General features: G+C 41.5%; 1 protein-coding gene across 2 annotated transcripts in view; it reads left to right on the forward strand.

The window, feature by feature from the left end:
* Window positions 1-910: 910 nt before the first annotated feature.
* Window positions 911-15,801, forward strand: part of cacna1hb (calcium channel, voltage-dependent, T type, alpha 1H subunit b) — a 132,008-nt gene continuing 117,117 nt past the window's right edge. For both annotated transcript variants that reach the window (XR_008570666.1, XM_054778857.1), the window contains exons 1-2: window positions 911-1,200; window positions 5,151-5,481. Coding sequence is in view for 1 of the 2 variants with exons in the window: in XM_054778857.1 (XP_054634832.1) it covers window positions 5,244-5,481 (238 nt within the window). In the remaining variant the exon portion in view is untranslated. The remainder of the gene's footprint in view (window positions 1,201-5,150; window positions 5,482-15,801) is intronic.

The raw sequence follows: 15,801 nt of genomic DNA on the forward strand, positions 1-15,801 counted from the left end.
CAAAATATTAGGTATATTGTAACTGAGGAACTAATGACAAAGAACTGCCTTATTTTTAAGCGAGAAACGGCGCGCGAAGGACATATCAGCTCATATTTCTGCAATGTCTTTTTACACCTTTAAATATGCAGTCATGGAAAAAATAATTAGACCACCCTTGTTTCTTGTTCTGTTTCTTGTTCATTTTAATGCCTGATACAACTTAAGGTACATTTGTTTGGACGAATATAACAATGACGACAAAAATAGCTCATAAGTTACATTTCATGGCAGTACAATGCTATAGCTATTCATGTAAAAACATAAGTGATTTTGGTTATTATCCAGAAAAGCATGGAAGTTGCTCTATCAGCTCTTAAATTCAACTCTTAGATGCTATATTTGTTATCATTATATTTGTCCAAACAAATGTACCTTTACTTGTACCAGGCATTAAAATGCATCAATAAACTGAAGAAACAAGGGTGGTCTAATCGTGTTTTCCATGACTGTATACAGTCAAAAGTATATACATTTAAGTTCATTGTGTTCAGTAAATAACATTCGTCCATTTTATCAAAGTGTACGCACAGAGTATAACTTTATTTTATACTCAGCTCAGAGTTTTGTAGTAATGGTCCAACCTCAATATAAAATCATTCACTCACGTTTTCTCACACACATACAGTAGATAGACGATATAGGTTAAAAACAAAAGTGTCTTCTGGTTTACTTCCGGAAATGTCTTATTTTGAAGGCAGCCAAGCGAGTGTTTCCGGTCTGGCTCATTTTATATACCGCTATCTTGACGCCTCTCTTTCGCTTTCTCTCTCTCTCTCTCTCTCTCTCTCTCTCGCTCTCTCGCTCTCTCGCTCTCTCTCTCGGGTGCTGATGAACTCCTCTACCTGACACCACAGCGCGTCCGGCGGCAGAGGGGGCGCACAAACAGTCGGGGGTCGCCTGTCCTCCTTAACTTTATTTAAACAACTCCCCCCCACCTGATTCGGGACTTACCTTTTTTTCTTTTCTTTTTTCACATATCCATCCATCCTCTGGACTGACCAAGTTGGGTTAAAGGAGGGCGAAGAAGAAGAAGAAGAGGAGGAGGAGGAGGAGGAGGAGGAGGAGGAGGACCACCGGTCTGCTGACAGATGGAGCAGCGAGGCTCCTGGTGGAGATCAGGGCGCACGGCGGACCCGCAGTGACCGACGCTGCTCCCCGGTAAGCAGCGCCAACTTTTTTTTTTTTTTTTTTTTTATTGTTCATTAGCTCTCGAATAATCTACTTTTACAATATGTTTGCATCATGGTTTATTGTACATTAACGTGGGTTTATCGTAAGCCAATGCAAATTTATTGTGTGTTCAGGAGATTTTTACTGCATTCGTAGTCTCGCTGCCCGACAAAAAACACATGTCCAACTTTGTGTCCTTTCTTTTAAAGCAGTTGTTTTTCAGATAAAAATAGAAAACGTGGCGATACATGCTTTGTCTTGGGTAGCAATGTTATGGTTTATTGTAGATTTATGTAGGTTCATCGTAAGCTAACGCAGATTTATTTTGTGGTAAAGTATTTTTTAAAAATACATTTCTACAGCGTCACTGCCCAGCAAAAAATGTGTATCTCCAAATTTGGTCTTTTCTTTACAGTAGCTCTTTTTGAGATACACACAGAAAACATGGAGATGCATGCTTTGTCTTGGGTAGCAATGCTATGGTTGATTGTATGTTAGTGTGTTTATTGTAAGTTAACAAAGATTTATTGCGTATCAAAGTAGATTTATGGTCAACTTCTACAGCGCAACAAAAACCACATATCGCCAAATTCATTCTTTTAGTTGTTTTTCGGATACAAATAGAAAACTTGGAGATACACGATTTGCCTTGGAAAGCAATGTTGTGGTTTATTCTACATTAAATTGAGTTTATTGTACGCTAACATATTTGGTGTGTTAAAGTCTATTTTTTAAATTATTTCTACAATTCAAACATACAGCTTGGAGACACGGGTAGAAATGCCATGGTCAATTTATGGAACGTCAATGTGGGTTTATCGTAAGCTAGCACAGATTTATTTTGTGCTAAAGTCGATTTTCCATAATGTCGCTGCCTGACTAGAAACACCTACCTCCAAATTTTTGTTTTCCGGATAGAAATATACAACTCGGAGACGCATGCCGTGTATTGGACAGCAACGGTATGGCAGATTGATTTATTGTATATTAACGTGGGTTTATGGCGAGCTAATGCAGATCCAAAGTCTCTCAAAGTAGATTTATGGTACATTTCTAAGATGTCTCTGCCCGCCAAAAAATGCTTTTCTCCAAAGGTTTTTGTTTTTATTCAAATTTCTAAATATTTTTAAATGCTACATTGAGAGAGATATTCTTTTTGTCAGACAGCTACGATAGATTTATTGCAAGTTAACACGAGTTTGTCATCAGGTAACGCAGATCTACCGTAAGCTAACAGCTAAAGTTAAGCTTGCTAAAATAAATCCTAAGATATCGCATGGATTCATAGCACCTTAACATGGATTTATTGGAAGTTAACATTCAACTGCTGCACGTGAACATGAATTCATTGGTGCTCTAGCCTTGAAGGGTTTGTCTTGTTCCTGGTTAGGATTGGGTGGGTTTCTACTTGACATGGTGTGACAGTCAGCGGTGTGTTTAAAGCAATGGCAGGACTCATCAGCAGGTTTTTAACTGTGCAGAAGGATCCCATTCTGCTGTGTTTTTGTTTATTTTGTTGGCATGCGAAAGCTGACTGATGTCCACCCAACAGCTAGTGTGGAATCTCAACCAAAAAACAACAACAAAAAAGCCTCAAAGTGGATGGAATCCTCGCATAGTTCCAGGCTTCATGCCCGTCATCATATGAAGGCACACGCACACTGGCAGACTGTATGCCATGATGTCACTCAAAGTGCCAGCTCTCCTGTCGTTAACTTCATAACTGGCCTTGTACTGTTTTTTTTTTCTTGATTGGGCCTTTTGTTGGTTGTTAAAATATGTTCGGGGTACACACACACCCATGTGAGGATGGTACAGTAAGAAATGTTTACTGTGCACTGAGTCTTATCTCACCAGGCCAAACTCGACTGCAGCGAGGGGAACAAAAAGCCGATATTTGAAAGTAACCATTTGAAAGAACACCACCAAAGCAACTGAACAGTTACTCAACAATCCTTTTTTCTACTATTGTTTCGAATCATGTGGGAGAATCTAGTTAAGGTGTATTTATTGTAAATGTACGTGTACGTGCTTTGCAGTTAATGTGGATTGTTGTACGTTAAGACTTCATTGTGCGTTAACGCCACTTTATCAAAAGGTAACATGGGCTTGTCATAAGTTTACGTGGCCGTATGGTTCGTGGATGTGGATCTATTACCTTTAGGTTTTTACGTGGACTCATCACGTCAACATAGATTTATCGTATATTACCAGATTTATCACAGGTGAAAATGAATCTATTGTATTTTAACACAGCTTTATTGCAAGTTAACGTAGGCTTGTCGTAAGTTGATCTGGATTCATCAGAAGTTTACGTGGCCGTATGCTACATTGACGTGGATTTAGCATAAGTTAACGTTGATTTATTGTGGATAAATGTGGACTTCATTTAGTGTAGGTTGACATGTATGCATGCATGCAAGTTAACAAATGTATCATTTAGCATACAGTAAATTGGTTGTAAGCTAAAATAAATTCTTAGGTTTTTACGTGGTTTTATCACATGTCAACATATATTTATCGTAGATTACCAAGTTAACATGAATCTATTGGATGTCAACACTGCTTTATTGTACGTCAACATAGCTTTATATCGCAAGTTAATGTGTTTTTCGTAAGTTTACGTGGACGTGTCGTAAGTAGACATGGATTTAGCAAATGTTAACATTGATTTATTGTGGGTAAATGTCAACTTTATTTAAGTTAACATGTATTTATTGCAATTTAACAAATGTATTGTCATTTAACATGGATTTTTTTATAAGATACCATGATTGACATGACAGGATTATATGGATTTAGAATAGATTCATCTTAGAATTCGGTGGAAGTTAGCGCGGCTTTGTTGCAAGTTAATGTGGGTTTGTCATGAGTCTACATGGATTCATCAAACGTTTACGTGGCCGTATCGTACCTCGACATGGCTTTGGCGTAAGTTGACGTTGATTTGTGTGTAAACATCGACTTAATTTAAGTTAACATGAATTTGTCGTAAATGACCATGGTTTTAGCACAAGGTGTGATTGTTCGCGAACACTGCTTCATTGCAGTTTAACGTGGGTTTGTCATAAGTTTGTGAATTCATCAAAAGTTTCCGTAGCCGTAACGTACATTGACATGGATTTAGCGAAAGTTAGCGATGATTTGTTGTGGGTAAACATTGACTTCATTTAAATTGATGTGTATTTCTTACAAGTTAACAGAATCCTTTTAACAAGAACTTGTTGTAAGCTAACATGATATTATCTTTGCTTTACGTGGATTTATCACTTCAACAAAAATGTATTGTAGGTTACCGGATTTAGTGTACGTTATCATGAATCTATGAGAAGCAAACATGACTATAGTGTATATTAAGGCGTTAGTTAATGTGCATTTGTCATAAGTTTACGTGGCCATACCGTACATTGACGTGAATTTAGCAAACGTTAACGTTGATTTACTGTGGGTAAATGTCAACGCCACTTAAGTTGACGTGTATTTATTGCAAGTTAATCGATGTATTGTTGTTTAACATGAATTTGTTGTAAGCTAACATAACATTATCTTAGATTTATATGGATTTATCATATGTCATGTATGTTAGGTTCATCACAGGCTGCCAGATTTATCACGTTAAGATGAATTGATTGGAAGCAAACACGGCCTCTGCCGGTTGCAGCCACGTACTGCACTCCTGTTTCTTGATCACGACACAATTCATCAACAATCTATTCCACACAATTGACCAAATTAACTCAACGTGAAAATAATAATTAAAGTCATTTATTTACGTCAACCCCACACTAAAGTGCCTGCTAAGCTACTTTTTGTCGTTATTGTGCGTTTGTTTGTAATAACAAAGCGCATTAAGTGCTTTCTGCAGGCTGCACCTTCTTTGGATTTATGGAGATTTATGTTTCCTGGACGGACACGCTGCACTTTCATTCCCGAAATAGGAGCCATAGGAGGCCTCACGGAGTAGAAGTGGTGGTGGTGACCTCACCAGCCCGCCCTCCTTCCAAGTGGTCCAGGCTGTTCCCAGCACGGCTATGATGGGCCCCCAGGAGCCAGACCTGCATGGACATCATGGAGGAGGCGTGCTGGAGGATGGGGATGAGGATGAGGAGGGCGGCGACAGGGTGCATGTGTCCGTGGAGGGAGAGGGGAGGGAGGAGGAGGAGGCGGAGGAGGCGGAGCTCCCATATCCGTCTCTAGCTCCTGTGGTTCTTTTAGCGCTCACCCAAACCAGCCCGCCCAGATCCTGGTGCCTACGAGCCGTCTGCCACCCATATCCTTTCACCAGCTTTGTCTACACGAAGCCACTGAAATATTGTCCAGTGTTTTGTGTTAAAATGGGTCCCAGAGTCCCGCCTCGCTACACTATTGGGTTGGTGTTCACGGGGCGATAAAGTTTGTTTGTGCTACTCAAGCTAATGTTTGTATTACGTCCTTTACCACTATGATGGCTCATGGGCCGCTACATGCTCCTAGATGCTCCTGACTCATTCCCACCAAAACCAAGGTAATCCAATTAATCCATTCCAGACAGCCAAAAATATGAACAAAAATACATTTTTATAGAGCGTAATTATAGTTTTACATACACAAAACAATGTGAAATAATAATAAATGACGCGTGGATGGCACTTAGTGTTGATGCGGCTTTCCCGTACAGCCTGGTGAGATTGAATTCATTAGAAGTCAAATCAACAGATGGCTTCTAGAAAAAATGTCTGATTATTCATGCTAAAATTGTTAATATAGGAAAGCACGTATGTGAGGGAAGGGGTGATCTAGACAGTGAAGGACAGATGCACATGCCTAGACGCCAAGGCTGTTTGAATCAGGTGATAAGCATGTGGAGGACATGTTTTGGAGACGAGGCCTCTAAGCCTCAGGCAGATAATCATAGCAAGTTAGTGTGACCATAATGTGTACTAATATTAGTCAAATCAAGTGGAATAATGTAATGTAATGGACCAGGACTTGATGAGTTGATCCACATTGACGGGTGACCGACATAAGCAGGGCCGACTTAAGCGGGTTCCACTTTATACGTAATTCGCCATAAACGACTGTTTGTTTGTTTGGGCCCCCAGTGCTGAAATGTTTACTTTCCATGTAAACACAAGAGACGTGTGTGTGTGTGTGTGTGTGTGTGTGTGTGTGTTCAGGTATTTCCTGGATGCGTTCGCCTGGAGATTTTTTTTTTTTTCTCATCCTCGCCCTGATTGGACGTAACCATAGTGACGAGCCCCTAATGAATCTCCAAGGTTACAGTTGCCTGTCAGTGCCATTGTTACGTGGCAAAAAAAAACGTCACCCTTTTCAACCTCGCAGTCTTGAGAAGGTGCGATTGTGTAGCTATGAATACTCCAAAGCATCAACGTCAGCAGCAACACCGCGGGGGTTTGTTGTCCCCCCCCCCCACACACACACGGAAAAAAAGGAATATTTTCCACTCCACATTCTTCTGCTTGTGTTTGAGGAGGTGTTTGCCGTCGTCAGCGCTCCATGAAACATTCATACGTAATTGCTGGATAAATAAATAAAAGTACAGTAGAAAAAGGAAAAGTACGCAATGCTGCCAGCCTTCTGCGCTGTTGCCATGGTCGTATGCTTTTGATGCCTCTTTTTCCAGGATGTCATAACATTACATATGATTTTGAAAAACCATATATTTACGTATATATATATATATATATTAGGGCTGTCGAGCCATGAACATATTTAATGGCGATTAATTACATTTGATTCATAGTTAACTCAAGAGTTAATCATAGTTTTTATCAGTAAGTAGGGATGTAAATCTCTGTGGTAAACGATTCGATAGGCATCTAGATACGCGCGTTAAGCTACGATTCAAACACCATATGTTTAAAAAAAACAGAACAGCCTGGAGATCGGGAAGACCTGGGTTCGATTCTCCCTTGGGCATTTCTGTGTGGAGTTTGCATCTTCTCCCCGTGTGTGTGTGGGTTTTTTCTGGGTACTCTGGTTTCCTCCCACATTCCAAAAACATGCATGTTAGGTTAATTGGCGACTCTAAATTATCCATAGGTATGAATGTGAATGTGAATGCTTGTTTGTCTAATATACAATTACAATTAAGCGTAGGACGTTGGATATTTGGCTCCGTAGCTACAGCGGTGGTTCCTTCTCACTGTGCCCGGACTGCTGTGTCATGGTGTAGGGAGCTCGCAAGGGAAGCCAGCTCGAACCACTGGTTGGTACACGTTTAGGGCTCACATAGTTGATTATTCAGCATTATTTGTTGGTAGTGTCTTGTCTGTTGTTTACCTATTGCATTGCTGTGTGATGTTTTTTTTAGCTCTTTCTTTAAAGACACAGTAAGAATGGTATGTGGAATGATAACCTCCTCGTAATTTCTATGGCGCTGGAAAGTTAATTGTGAGCTCTGTTGTTACTTTGCTTGCTAAATAAAGAGTTACTTCTTCCTCAAGCTTGTGAGTGGCACAGTATTAACTACATGATTCAACAATGTTGCAATTTCGTGATATTGGCGCTAAAAGCTCTATATCGGCCTTCAATGTATGTCAAAATATCACATTTTTATGCTAGCATCGGGCCGATAATTATAGGTGACCGAAATGATCGGACAACCCTAAAATATATACATTTTTACCTGCATTGCGTCTCGTCTCTATATCCTGGGGTCGTTGCCAGCGTTACCGCCATGCCGCCTGACATTGATGACCTTATTGAGTGCTAATGTGCATATTTGCACAAATCTGAAAAACAAAGTCCAGGCTGGTACTGGTGGATGGTGGCTCTGTATTCATTTAGTGCTTTTAATTTAATGTTGTTCCTGTCTTAGATTTACACAACACATAAGATAAATGTGATGGCTATAATGTACGTATGTTTGCTGATGTTCAGTCATGGTCACATTGACACAAGTCCCCTAATATCTGCCGGTAACTAGCAGCTCGTAACCCAAATTTTAGCTCGCTGTTAAAAGCAAAAAAATCAGCTCACTTATAAAAAAACACTCCTTAGTTGGCACACTCGTATGCCAAGGTACCACTGTATAAAAGACTTTTTAAATAAATACCAGCTGTGCTCCAGTACCTTCTTGCTTATCTCTGGCAGGCAACGTACTCACAGCGACAGAGTAGATACAAATATCTTTGGTCTTGTTGCGGGAGCCATCTGCCAGGGCTTTGAAGCTAAACTTACCATTCAAAATACAGTAATCCCTCGCTATATTGTGGTTTGAATATTGCTCCCTCACTATATTGCAGTTTTCAAACGACAATTCATAAATATTGGCTGTTTCGTGATAGACTGTCTTATTATTAGTCCACACATATTGCAAGGCAAGTTATACTGTCTGTAGTTTTGCGGTCACTACATATCTTTAATGTTATGAGACATGACCTTTAGAGTATACTAGCTTTCACACTGCATGGAGACTGGCTATTGAGGTAGCAGAGCTGAGCTGACATGCCATGGCTGAGATCGACATCCACCGCTGCATTTCCTCAAGCAAACACTTCCTCAAGAAAACACATCAGATCTAAACTGGGGAAAAATGATGTTGAATATCTTTCCTGATAATAAGTGGGTGATGTATTAGTAACAAAATGATGCCACATCATTTGATAGAAATGAAAATGATCACCCTATAGAGGGGGGAAATCAAAGACACCCCAAAAATGAAAGTGAAAAAATGATGCAGCAGACTGGTCCATTTTGCTAAAATGTCATTGTAGCAACTCAAAATGATTCTCAGTAGTTTGTGTGGCCCCCACGTGCTTGTACGCATGCCTGACAACGTCGGGGCTTGCTCCTAATGAGACTACGGATGGTGCCCTGGGGGATCTTCTCCCAGATCTGGACCAGGGCATCACTGCAGTACCTGGACGCATGGAGGAGATTCCAGGAGACAGGTAGTTACTCCAGGAGATCTGAACAGGGCCGTAGAAGGTCCTTCAACCCTCAGCAGGATCGGTATCTGCTCCTTTGTGCAAGGAGGAACAGGATGAGCACTGCCAGAGCCCTACAAAATGACCTCCAGCAGGCCACTGGTGTGAATGTTTCTGACCGAGGGCCCGACGTCCTGTAGTGGGCCCTGTGCCCACTGCCCAGCACCGTAGAGCTGGATTGGCATTTGCCATAGACCACCAGAATTGGCAACTACACCACTGGTGCCCTGTGCTCTTCACTGATGAGAGCAAGTTCAACCTGAGCACATGCGACAGACATGAAAGGGTCTGGAGATGCCGTGGAGAACGTTATGCTGCCTGCAACATCATTCAGCATGACCGGTTTGGTGGTGGGTCAGTGATGGTCTGGGGAGGCATATCCCTGGAAGGACGCACAGACCTCTACAGGTTAGATAACGGCACCCTGACTGCTATTAGGTATCGGGATGAAATCCTCGAACCCATTGTCAGAACCTACGCTGGTGCAGTGGGACCTGGGTTCCTCCTGGTCCACGACAATGCCCGACCTCATGTGGCTAGTGTATGCAGGTAGTTCCTGGAGGATGAAGGAATTGATACCATTGACTGGCCCCCACGTTCACCTGACCTAAACCCAATAGAACACCTCTGGGACATTATGTTTAGGTCCATCCGGCGCCGCCAGGTTGCTCCTCAGACTGCCCAGGAGCTCGTTGATGCCCTGGTCCAGATCTGGGAGGAGATCCCCCAGGACACCATCCGTAGTCTCATTAGGAGCATGCCCCGACGTTGTCAGGCATGCGTACAAGCACGTGGGGGCCACACAAACTACTGAAAATCATTTTGAGTGCTAGAATGACATTTTAGCTAAATGGACCAGTCTGCTGCATCATTTTTTCACTTTCATTTTTGGGGTGTCTTTGATTTCCCCCCTCTATAGGGTGATCATTTTCATTTCTATCAAATTATGTGGCATCATTTTGTTACTAATACATCACCCACTTATTATCAGGAAAGATATTCAAGATCATTTTCCCCCAGTTTAGATCTGATGTGTTTTTGAAGTGTTCCTTTAATTTTTTTTGAACTGTGTGTGTGTATGTATGTATATATATATATGTATGTGTGTGTGTGTGTGTGTGTGTGTGTGTGTGTGTATATATATATATATATATATATATATATATATATATATATACACACACACACACACACACAGTAGACGCCCCTACAACGTAAATAATCCGTTCCGTTTGTTATAGAGTTTTTATGTTATACGAAACGTAAAATACATGTAAATAGCCTAATCCGTTCCAAAATCTTCCCAAACTCACCACCTTTGGCCCTTCAAAATATTCAAAGTCCACCAAATATCGCGGGAAAATATAACAAAACGTTAGCATAAAGTGACATTTCAATATAAAATAAGGTACAGTCAAACTTGTCTACAGCGGCCACGAGAGGGAGTCTGCAAAAGTGGCCGCTATAGACAGGTGGCCTCCATAGACAGGTTGGCCTCCAGTTTGAAGGTTGACCAGTAGAGGAAAAAAAGAAAAAAAAGGGGGAAATTTTTTTTTAAATAATGTTGACCAGTAGAGGGCACTGCGGACTGTGGATAAAAGTTGCACAACACTACTAGGCTTGTTATTATCATGGTTCATGGTTTTAATCCTGAACATGCATGGTCAAACAGTAGCACATCACATAGTACAATTCACAATTTTGCATGTCCAAAAAGGAGTAGGAAGAAGCAAAGCTTATTTAATCCTACCCCTCATCAGTTTCACATCAGTTGCAATACATTTATTGACCTCTTGTTCTTCCAAGTGTACTTTGTAGGTCTACATGACAATGTAGTGCAATCATAGCCAAGGTTTTTACTTACTAAAAGGAAGCTAGAGGCTTAACAATAACTGATAGAATATATCCACCACCCACAGAACAAAGCTGTGCTAGTAATGTCTTACGCTTGTTTTTTATATTTTACTTTTTACAGCTTTAGTTCATCAGGAAGTGACGGGAAGTGACGTGGGCGTCCCGAGCAGGAGAGCTAGGCTCAGTGCTAGCTGTGAGTTTGGAGAGAGTTGGGAAGTGTGTTTATGTTGGCGTGGATGTAAAGTCCTGCAGTGTTCTCCGCTGTTAATAAAGCCATTAAAGTGCATCGGCGACGTGAGTCTCTCCTTCCCCACAACAAGCGGCATTACAGTATTGACCAGTGCACACCAGGAAATAAACGGTGTCATTTCTTACAGGCATTGGCTGGACAGCTATGTAGTGGGGCTTGTTTAACCTTTGGCTTGTGAGCAAGCAGGAAGGAGAGACGATGCTGAGAGATGTGTGTGTGTTCTGAGCTGCTGTCTGGTGGCCGCGTTCAATAAATAAAGTTGGCAGAAGCAACAGGAGAAGTTTCCTTCTTTGCTTCGGAGCTGAATAACACTGACAAGTTAACAGACTAGTAGCGAACGGAAAAGAAGACGGCTTTTTTTGTGTCGAATACAGAAGATGAGGACTTTGATGGATTTGTGGATGAGGATTGATCAAAAATAACATGAGTACATTCTAAAATACTTCAATTAAGTACAACCGAACTCAGTTTTGCTCCCGCTGCCGGATGCATGCTAGCGTATGTTTTTTTTTTTTTTTATTGTAGCGTCGCTGGGAGCACGTCCTGTTCCCAGCCTACTTTGCGGTAATGTTTTGGTGCAAATGCTCTTAAAGTTACATGTTTGACCAGGAAATAGCAAGCTCAAAAGAAGATGGCTTTTTTATGTGGAACAACTGACAGTTTGTGTGGATCTTGTGAATGATTGTGACTGAGCTAGGACTCAGTAATTAAAGTCTACACACGACGGCTTCATTGATTGAAAAACGAAACTGTTTCGTGCATGAAGCTTCTACTTGAGTCGGTAATTTGGCCGCTATATGCGGTCAGATATTGACCAAGGGAGACAAAATGGGTGGCCGCTGGCCGCGTTGGACAGGTGACTGCTATACACAGGGTCTATAACATGTAAATTTACTGGGGGGGATTTTTCAGTGGCTACTATAGGCAGGTGGCCGCTAAGACGGGTTTGACTGTAATAAGATTACTGTAAATGAATAAAACTGAAAAACAAAAACTAGTTTAAGGGCGACTACGATGAGGAAGGGAGAAGCTTGTCTTTCACACAAACTCACAGATGCGCTGGATAAGTCAGCCAATGAGATGAGAGCAGAGGCGGTGCCCCGATAATCAGCCAATGAGAGCGTGAAGCGTCAGAAGGCGTCACCAAGTGTACTCTGTTAGTCTGTTAGTCCCTCTCTGTTGCGCGAGCTATTTAAATTGAATTTCTGAACTTGCACCGACTTGACGCTTTACGTTATATGGAATGTCTTACGTAATACGATGCAAAAACTTTACATAAATTTTTTACGTTCAGTGGAATTTACGTAAAAGGAGGTTTACGTTATGCGAGGTACTACTGTGTGTGTGTGTGTATATATCACACCCATTTACGGTATATAAAAGTGTGTGTGTGTGTGTGTGTGTGTGTGTGTGTGTGCATATACTGTATATATAAAAAGGTCATACTTGTTTCAGATCATCAAACAAATTTAAATAATAGCCAAAGTTATTTCTGCTGTCTACCAAAAAATCCTGTGGTGACCTGAAGCTGAAACCAACTCATTGGAAGTTATCTTTGAGGTTGTTGCTGCTAAGGGTGGCACAACCAGTTATTAGCTTTAGGGAGCAATCACTTTTTCCACACAGGGACATGTAGCTTTGGATTTTTTTCTTCCTTAATAATGCAAAGTTTTACTAAAAACTGCATTTTGTGTTCATTTGTGGTGCCATTGACTAATATTTACATTTGTTTGATGATCTGAAACATTTAAGTGTGACAAACATGCATGTTGCATGCATGTTTACAAACATGTTTAATTATTTAATATGCTACCAGTTAGTTAGCTGCCCTTTTAAGAAGAATTGCATTGTGGGAAGTTGAGTGTCTATCTCTTCCCTCTCTCGTCTGTCTGCACTGCCCATTGTTTTTTTGCGTACCGATTGGCTGTAGACCATTGTCAATCAATCTCCTTCGTGTCGTCCTGCCGTGTCTCCTGTGTCATGGCTAGCTTGCTTGCTTGTAAATGAATCTTCGCTTCGTCTGCAGCAATGTTTTAACAAGGATTCAAAAACGCTGCAGTCCAGCGGTGTGGCAGGATGAAAAGGCGCGGTCACAGGAGTGAAACATGCGTGAGCGATTTAATAGTTTCTTGTGGTGATCATTTAGGTTGATCATTCAAATTCAAACAAAGGTTTGAACTTTTTGGAGAGTGTTTAAAGAGAGAAATGTGAGAAAATGTTATTGCCTGTTTGAGAAGTGTATAAAGTGTTTACATCCTTAAAACATATATAATAATTGTAAACAAAAGAAGTTGGCTACTTCGTGGATTTCACTAATTGCAGGCTATTTTTGGAACCTATCCCATGCGATAAACGAGCGAACACGGTGTATATAACAAACTTATATATGCTTTATATATTTATTATATTGCGTATGAATTCATCCAGGTCATTAAATGGATGGCAACTGGGCTGTTCAGGTTGTCTTGGAAGACGTTTGGCCTCTCATCCAAGCAGGCTTCATCAGTTCATGCTCAATGACTAGGTAGGACAAACACTTGTCAGACTAGATAGGACAGCTGTAGTCTGAGAACTTGGTGCAAGATCCAGTGTATTTATTCTCTAAAGGAGGAGGCCTGTCCAGGCAGGAATGATTTGGTTCTTTAGTGGTGTCAAATGACGTTCGTTAGGATACAATGGAGTGGGGCCTCACGACCAACGATAGTCGTTTGTGTGGCATCGCCTTTGTTAGCATCCCATTCAGATGTAATGATGGTCATGGGCCCATCTGAAAATGAGGTGGCTTGATTAGTTGATTAGAGGTTAAATGACTGAATCTTTTAGAAGGGGTGAAGGGACAGCGTATGTGGGAGAAAAGTGGTGTTGCAGACCTCCCTCTCTGTTCCAGAGATGGCTTCCCTCACTCCTTTCAAACCATCGGTCTTCTTTGTCCAGAATGTGTGCATTTTTGTCCTCAGAAGAGTGCTCTTTCTCTTTAATGTACACATTGTGGACATAGAAGACCGGTGATTTGAAAGAGGAGTGAGGGAGGACATCTATGTTAAGGTGCACCCAATTCTTGAAGACTGCATCATAATGCTGTCCTGCACAAAGAACGCTTCGAATAAATCATTAAGAAACTCAAACTGATATGATATTCATTGCTATTACGCCGTCCAGTATTGCATTTTCTTGTCACAATGTCCCCGGAAAGACAAAGTATGTTACACACACACACACACACACACACACACACACACACGTAAATACACAGTTGGTGAATGTCCTCACAGGGAATCTCCCATGGAGAGAATCTCTTTGGAGGAATCACCTGGTTGCTAGGCAACTCTGGCGTGACGGCCTTATTTCCGCTCGCTATGTCGAGCTCTTTTGCGTGTTTACTGTGATGTTTACACACACACACACACACACACACACACACACACCACAGTGTAAGTGATCTTCAGGGAGGTTGCCCGACAGGGACCCCGCTAGGAGAGGTGCGGGGTGTAGATTCCCGCCCTCCCCCTTGTCCTTTTTTATTTTTTTATTTTGCGATCCCCTCATCCTCATTTCCTCCCTGGAAGGAAAACACAAAGTGGCCCTCCCTGTTTTTCTTTGAAGCATCTTAAAGCATCTACATATAAAAGAGGCTCCTCCTTATTTTAGAACATTGTGTTATTTTGCCACATTTGAAATTGTATCGCTGCTTCCTAATCATAGGGGGCCGCTGCTTTCTCGTACTGTTCCTTTAATGTTACACGTGAAGCATGCAGGAAAAATGCGTTCACACACATGCACACGCACACTCACACACACATACACACAGGAACAGGACATGAGTTATTCAGCACTGTATAAATCATTCAGGGTGTTTCCTTTTCTTTAAAGATGAGATAAGCTTCATTGTGTCACTCCTTCAGAGCCTTTCGTCTTATTTACCTTTCTCTCTCCCCGTCCATCTTAATTGGCAGGAAGCGCTGCGTGTAATATGGAGGAGAGGATGGAGATGTGGGGGTTCAGCTGATGCACGTGGTTCGGCTCAATGTAGGCTGAGCTGTCACATTTTTTTTGCTCCCTTTTTGAGTTTTTTCAGCCAATTAACATGTTTGCAGCATGGGTTGCCGTGGTTACCGGCTGCCACACTCTATCATGGGAGGTTGAGGGCAAAGTGGGGATGGCGGGCGGGGTTTCTTTGACAAATTGACAGAAACTAAGCAGTAACTACTGCTACTACTCATTCGTCATGTACTCCACTCATAACAGACCCAACTCCTCATATTTATGTCCTGACCTGCTTCGGTGCCCCCTGCTGGCAGAGTTGTCGCTTTGATCATGAGCGTTAAAGGATAAGTGCACTTTTTTTTGGAATTTTGCAAAAACACGCGTCTTTAAAAACAGCTAAAAAAGAGGCAGCTAATTAATGTCCGTAACATCTATTCCGCCTATAAAGCCTTCTGAACACTGGCTCTTTAAGAAGAATTGCAGTGTGGGAAGTTGAGTGTCTGTCTTTTCCCTCTCTCGTCTGTCTGCACCACCCATTGTTTTTTTTCGTCCTGATTGGCTGTAGACAAT

Source organism: Dunckerocampus dactyliophorus, chromosome 6 (genome assembly GCF_027744805.1).
Source record: "Dunckerocampus dactyliophorus isolate RoL2022-P2 chromosome 6, RoL_Ddac_1.1, whole genome shotgun sequence".
NCBI classification, from domain to species: domain Eukaryota; kingdom Metazoa; phylum Chordata; class Actinopteri; order Syngnathiformes; family Syngnathidae; genus Dunckerocampus; species Dunckerocampus dactyliophorus.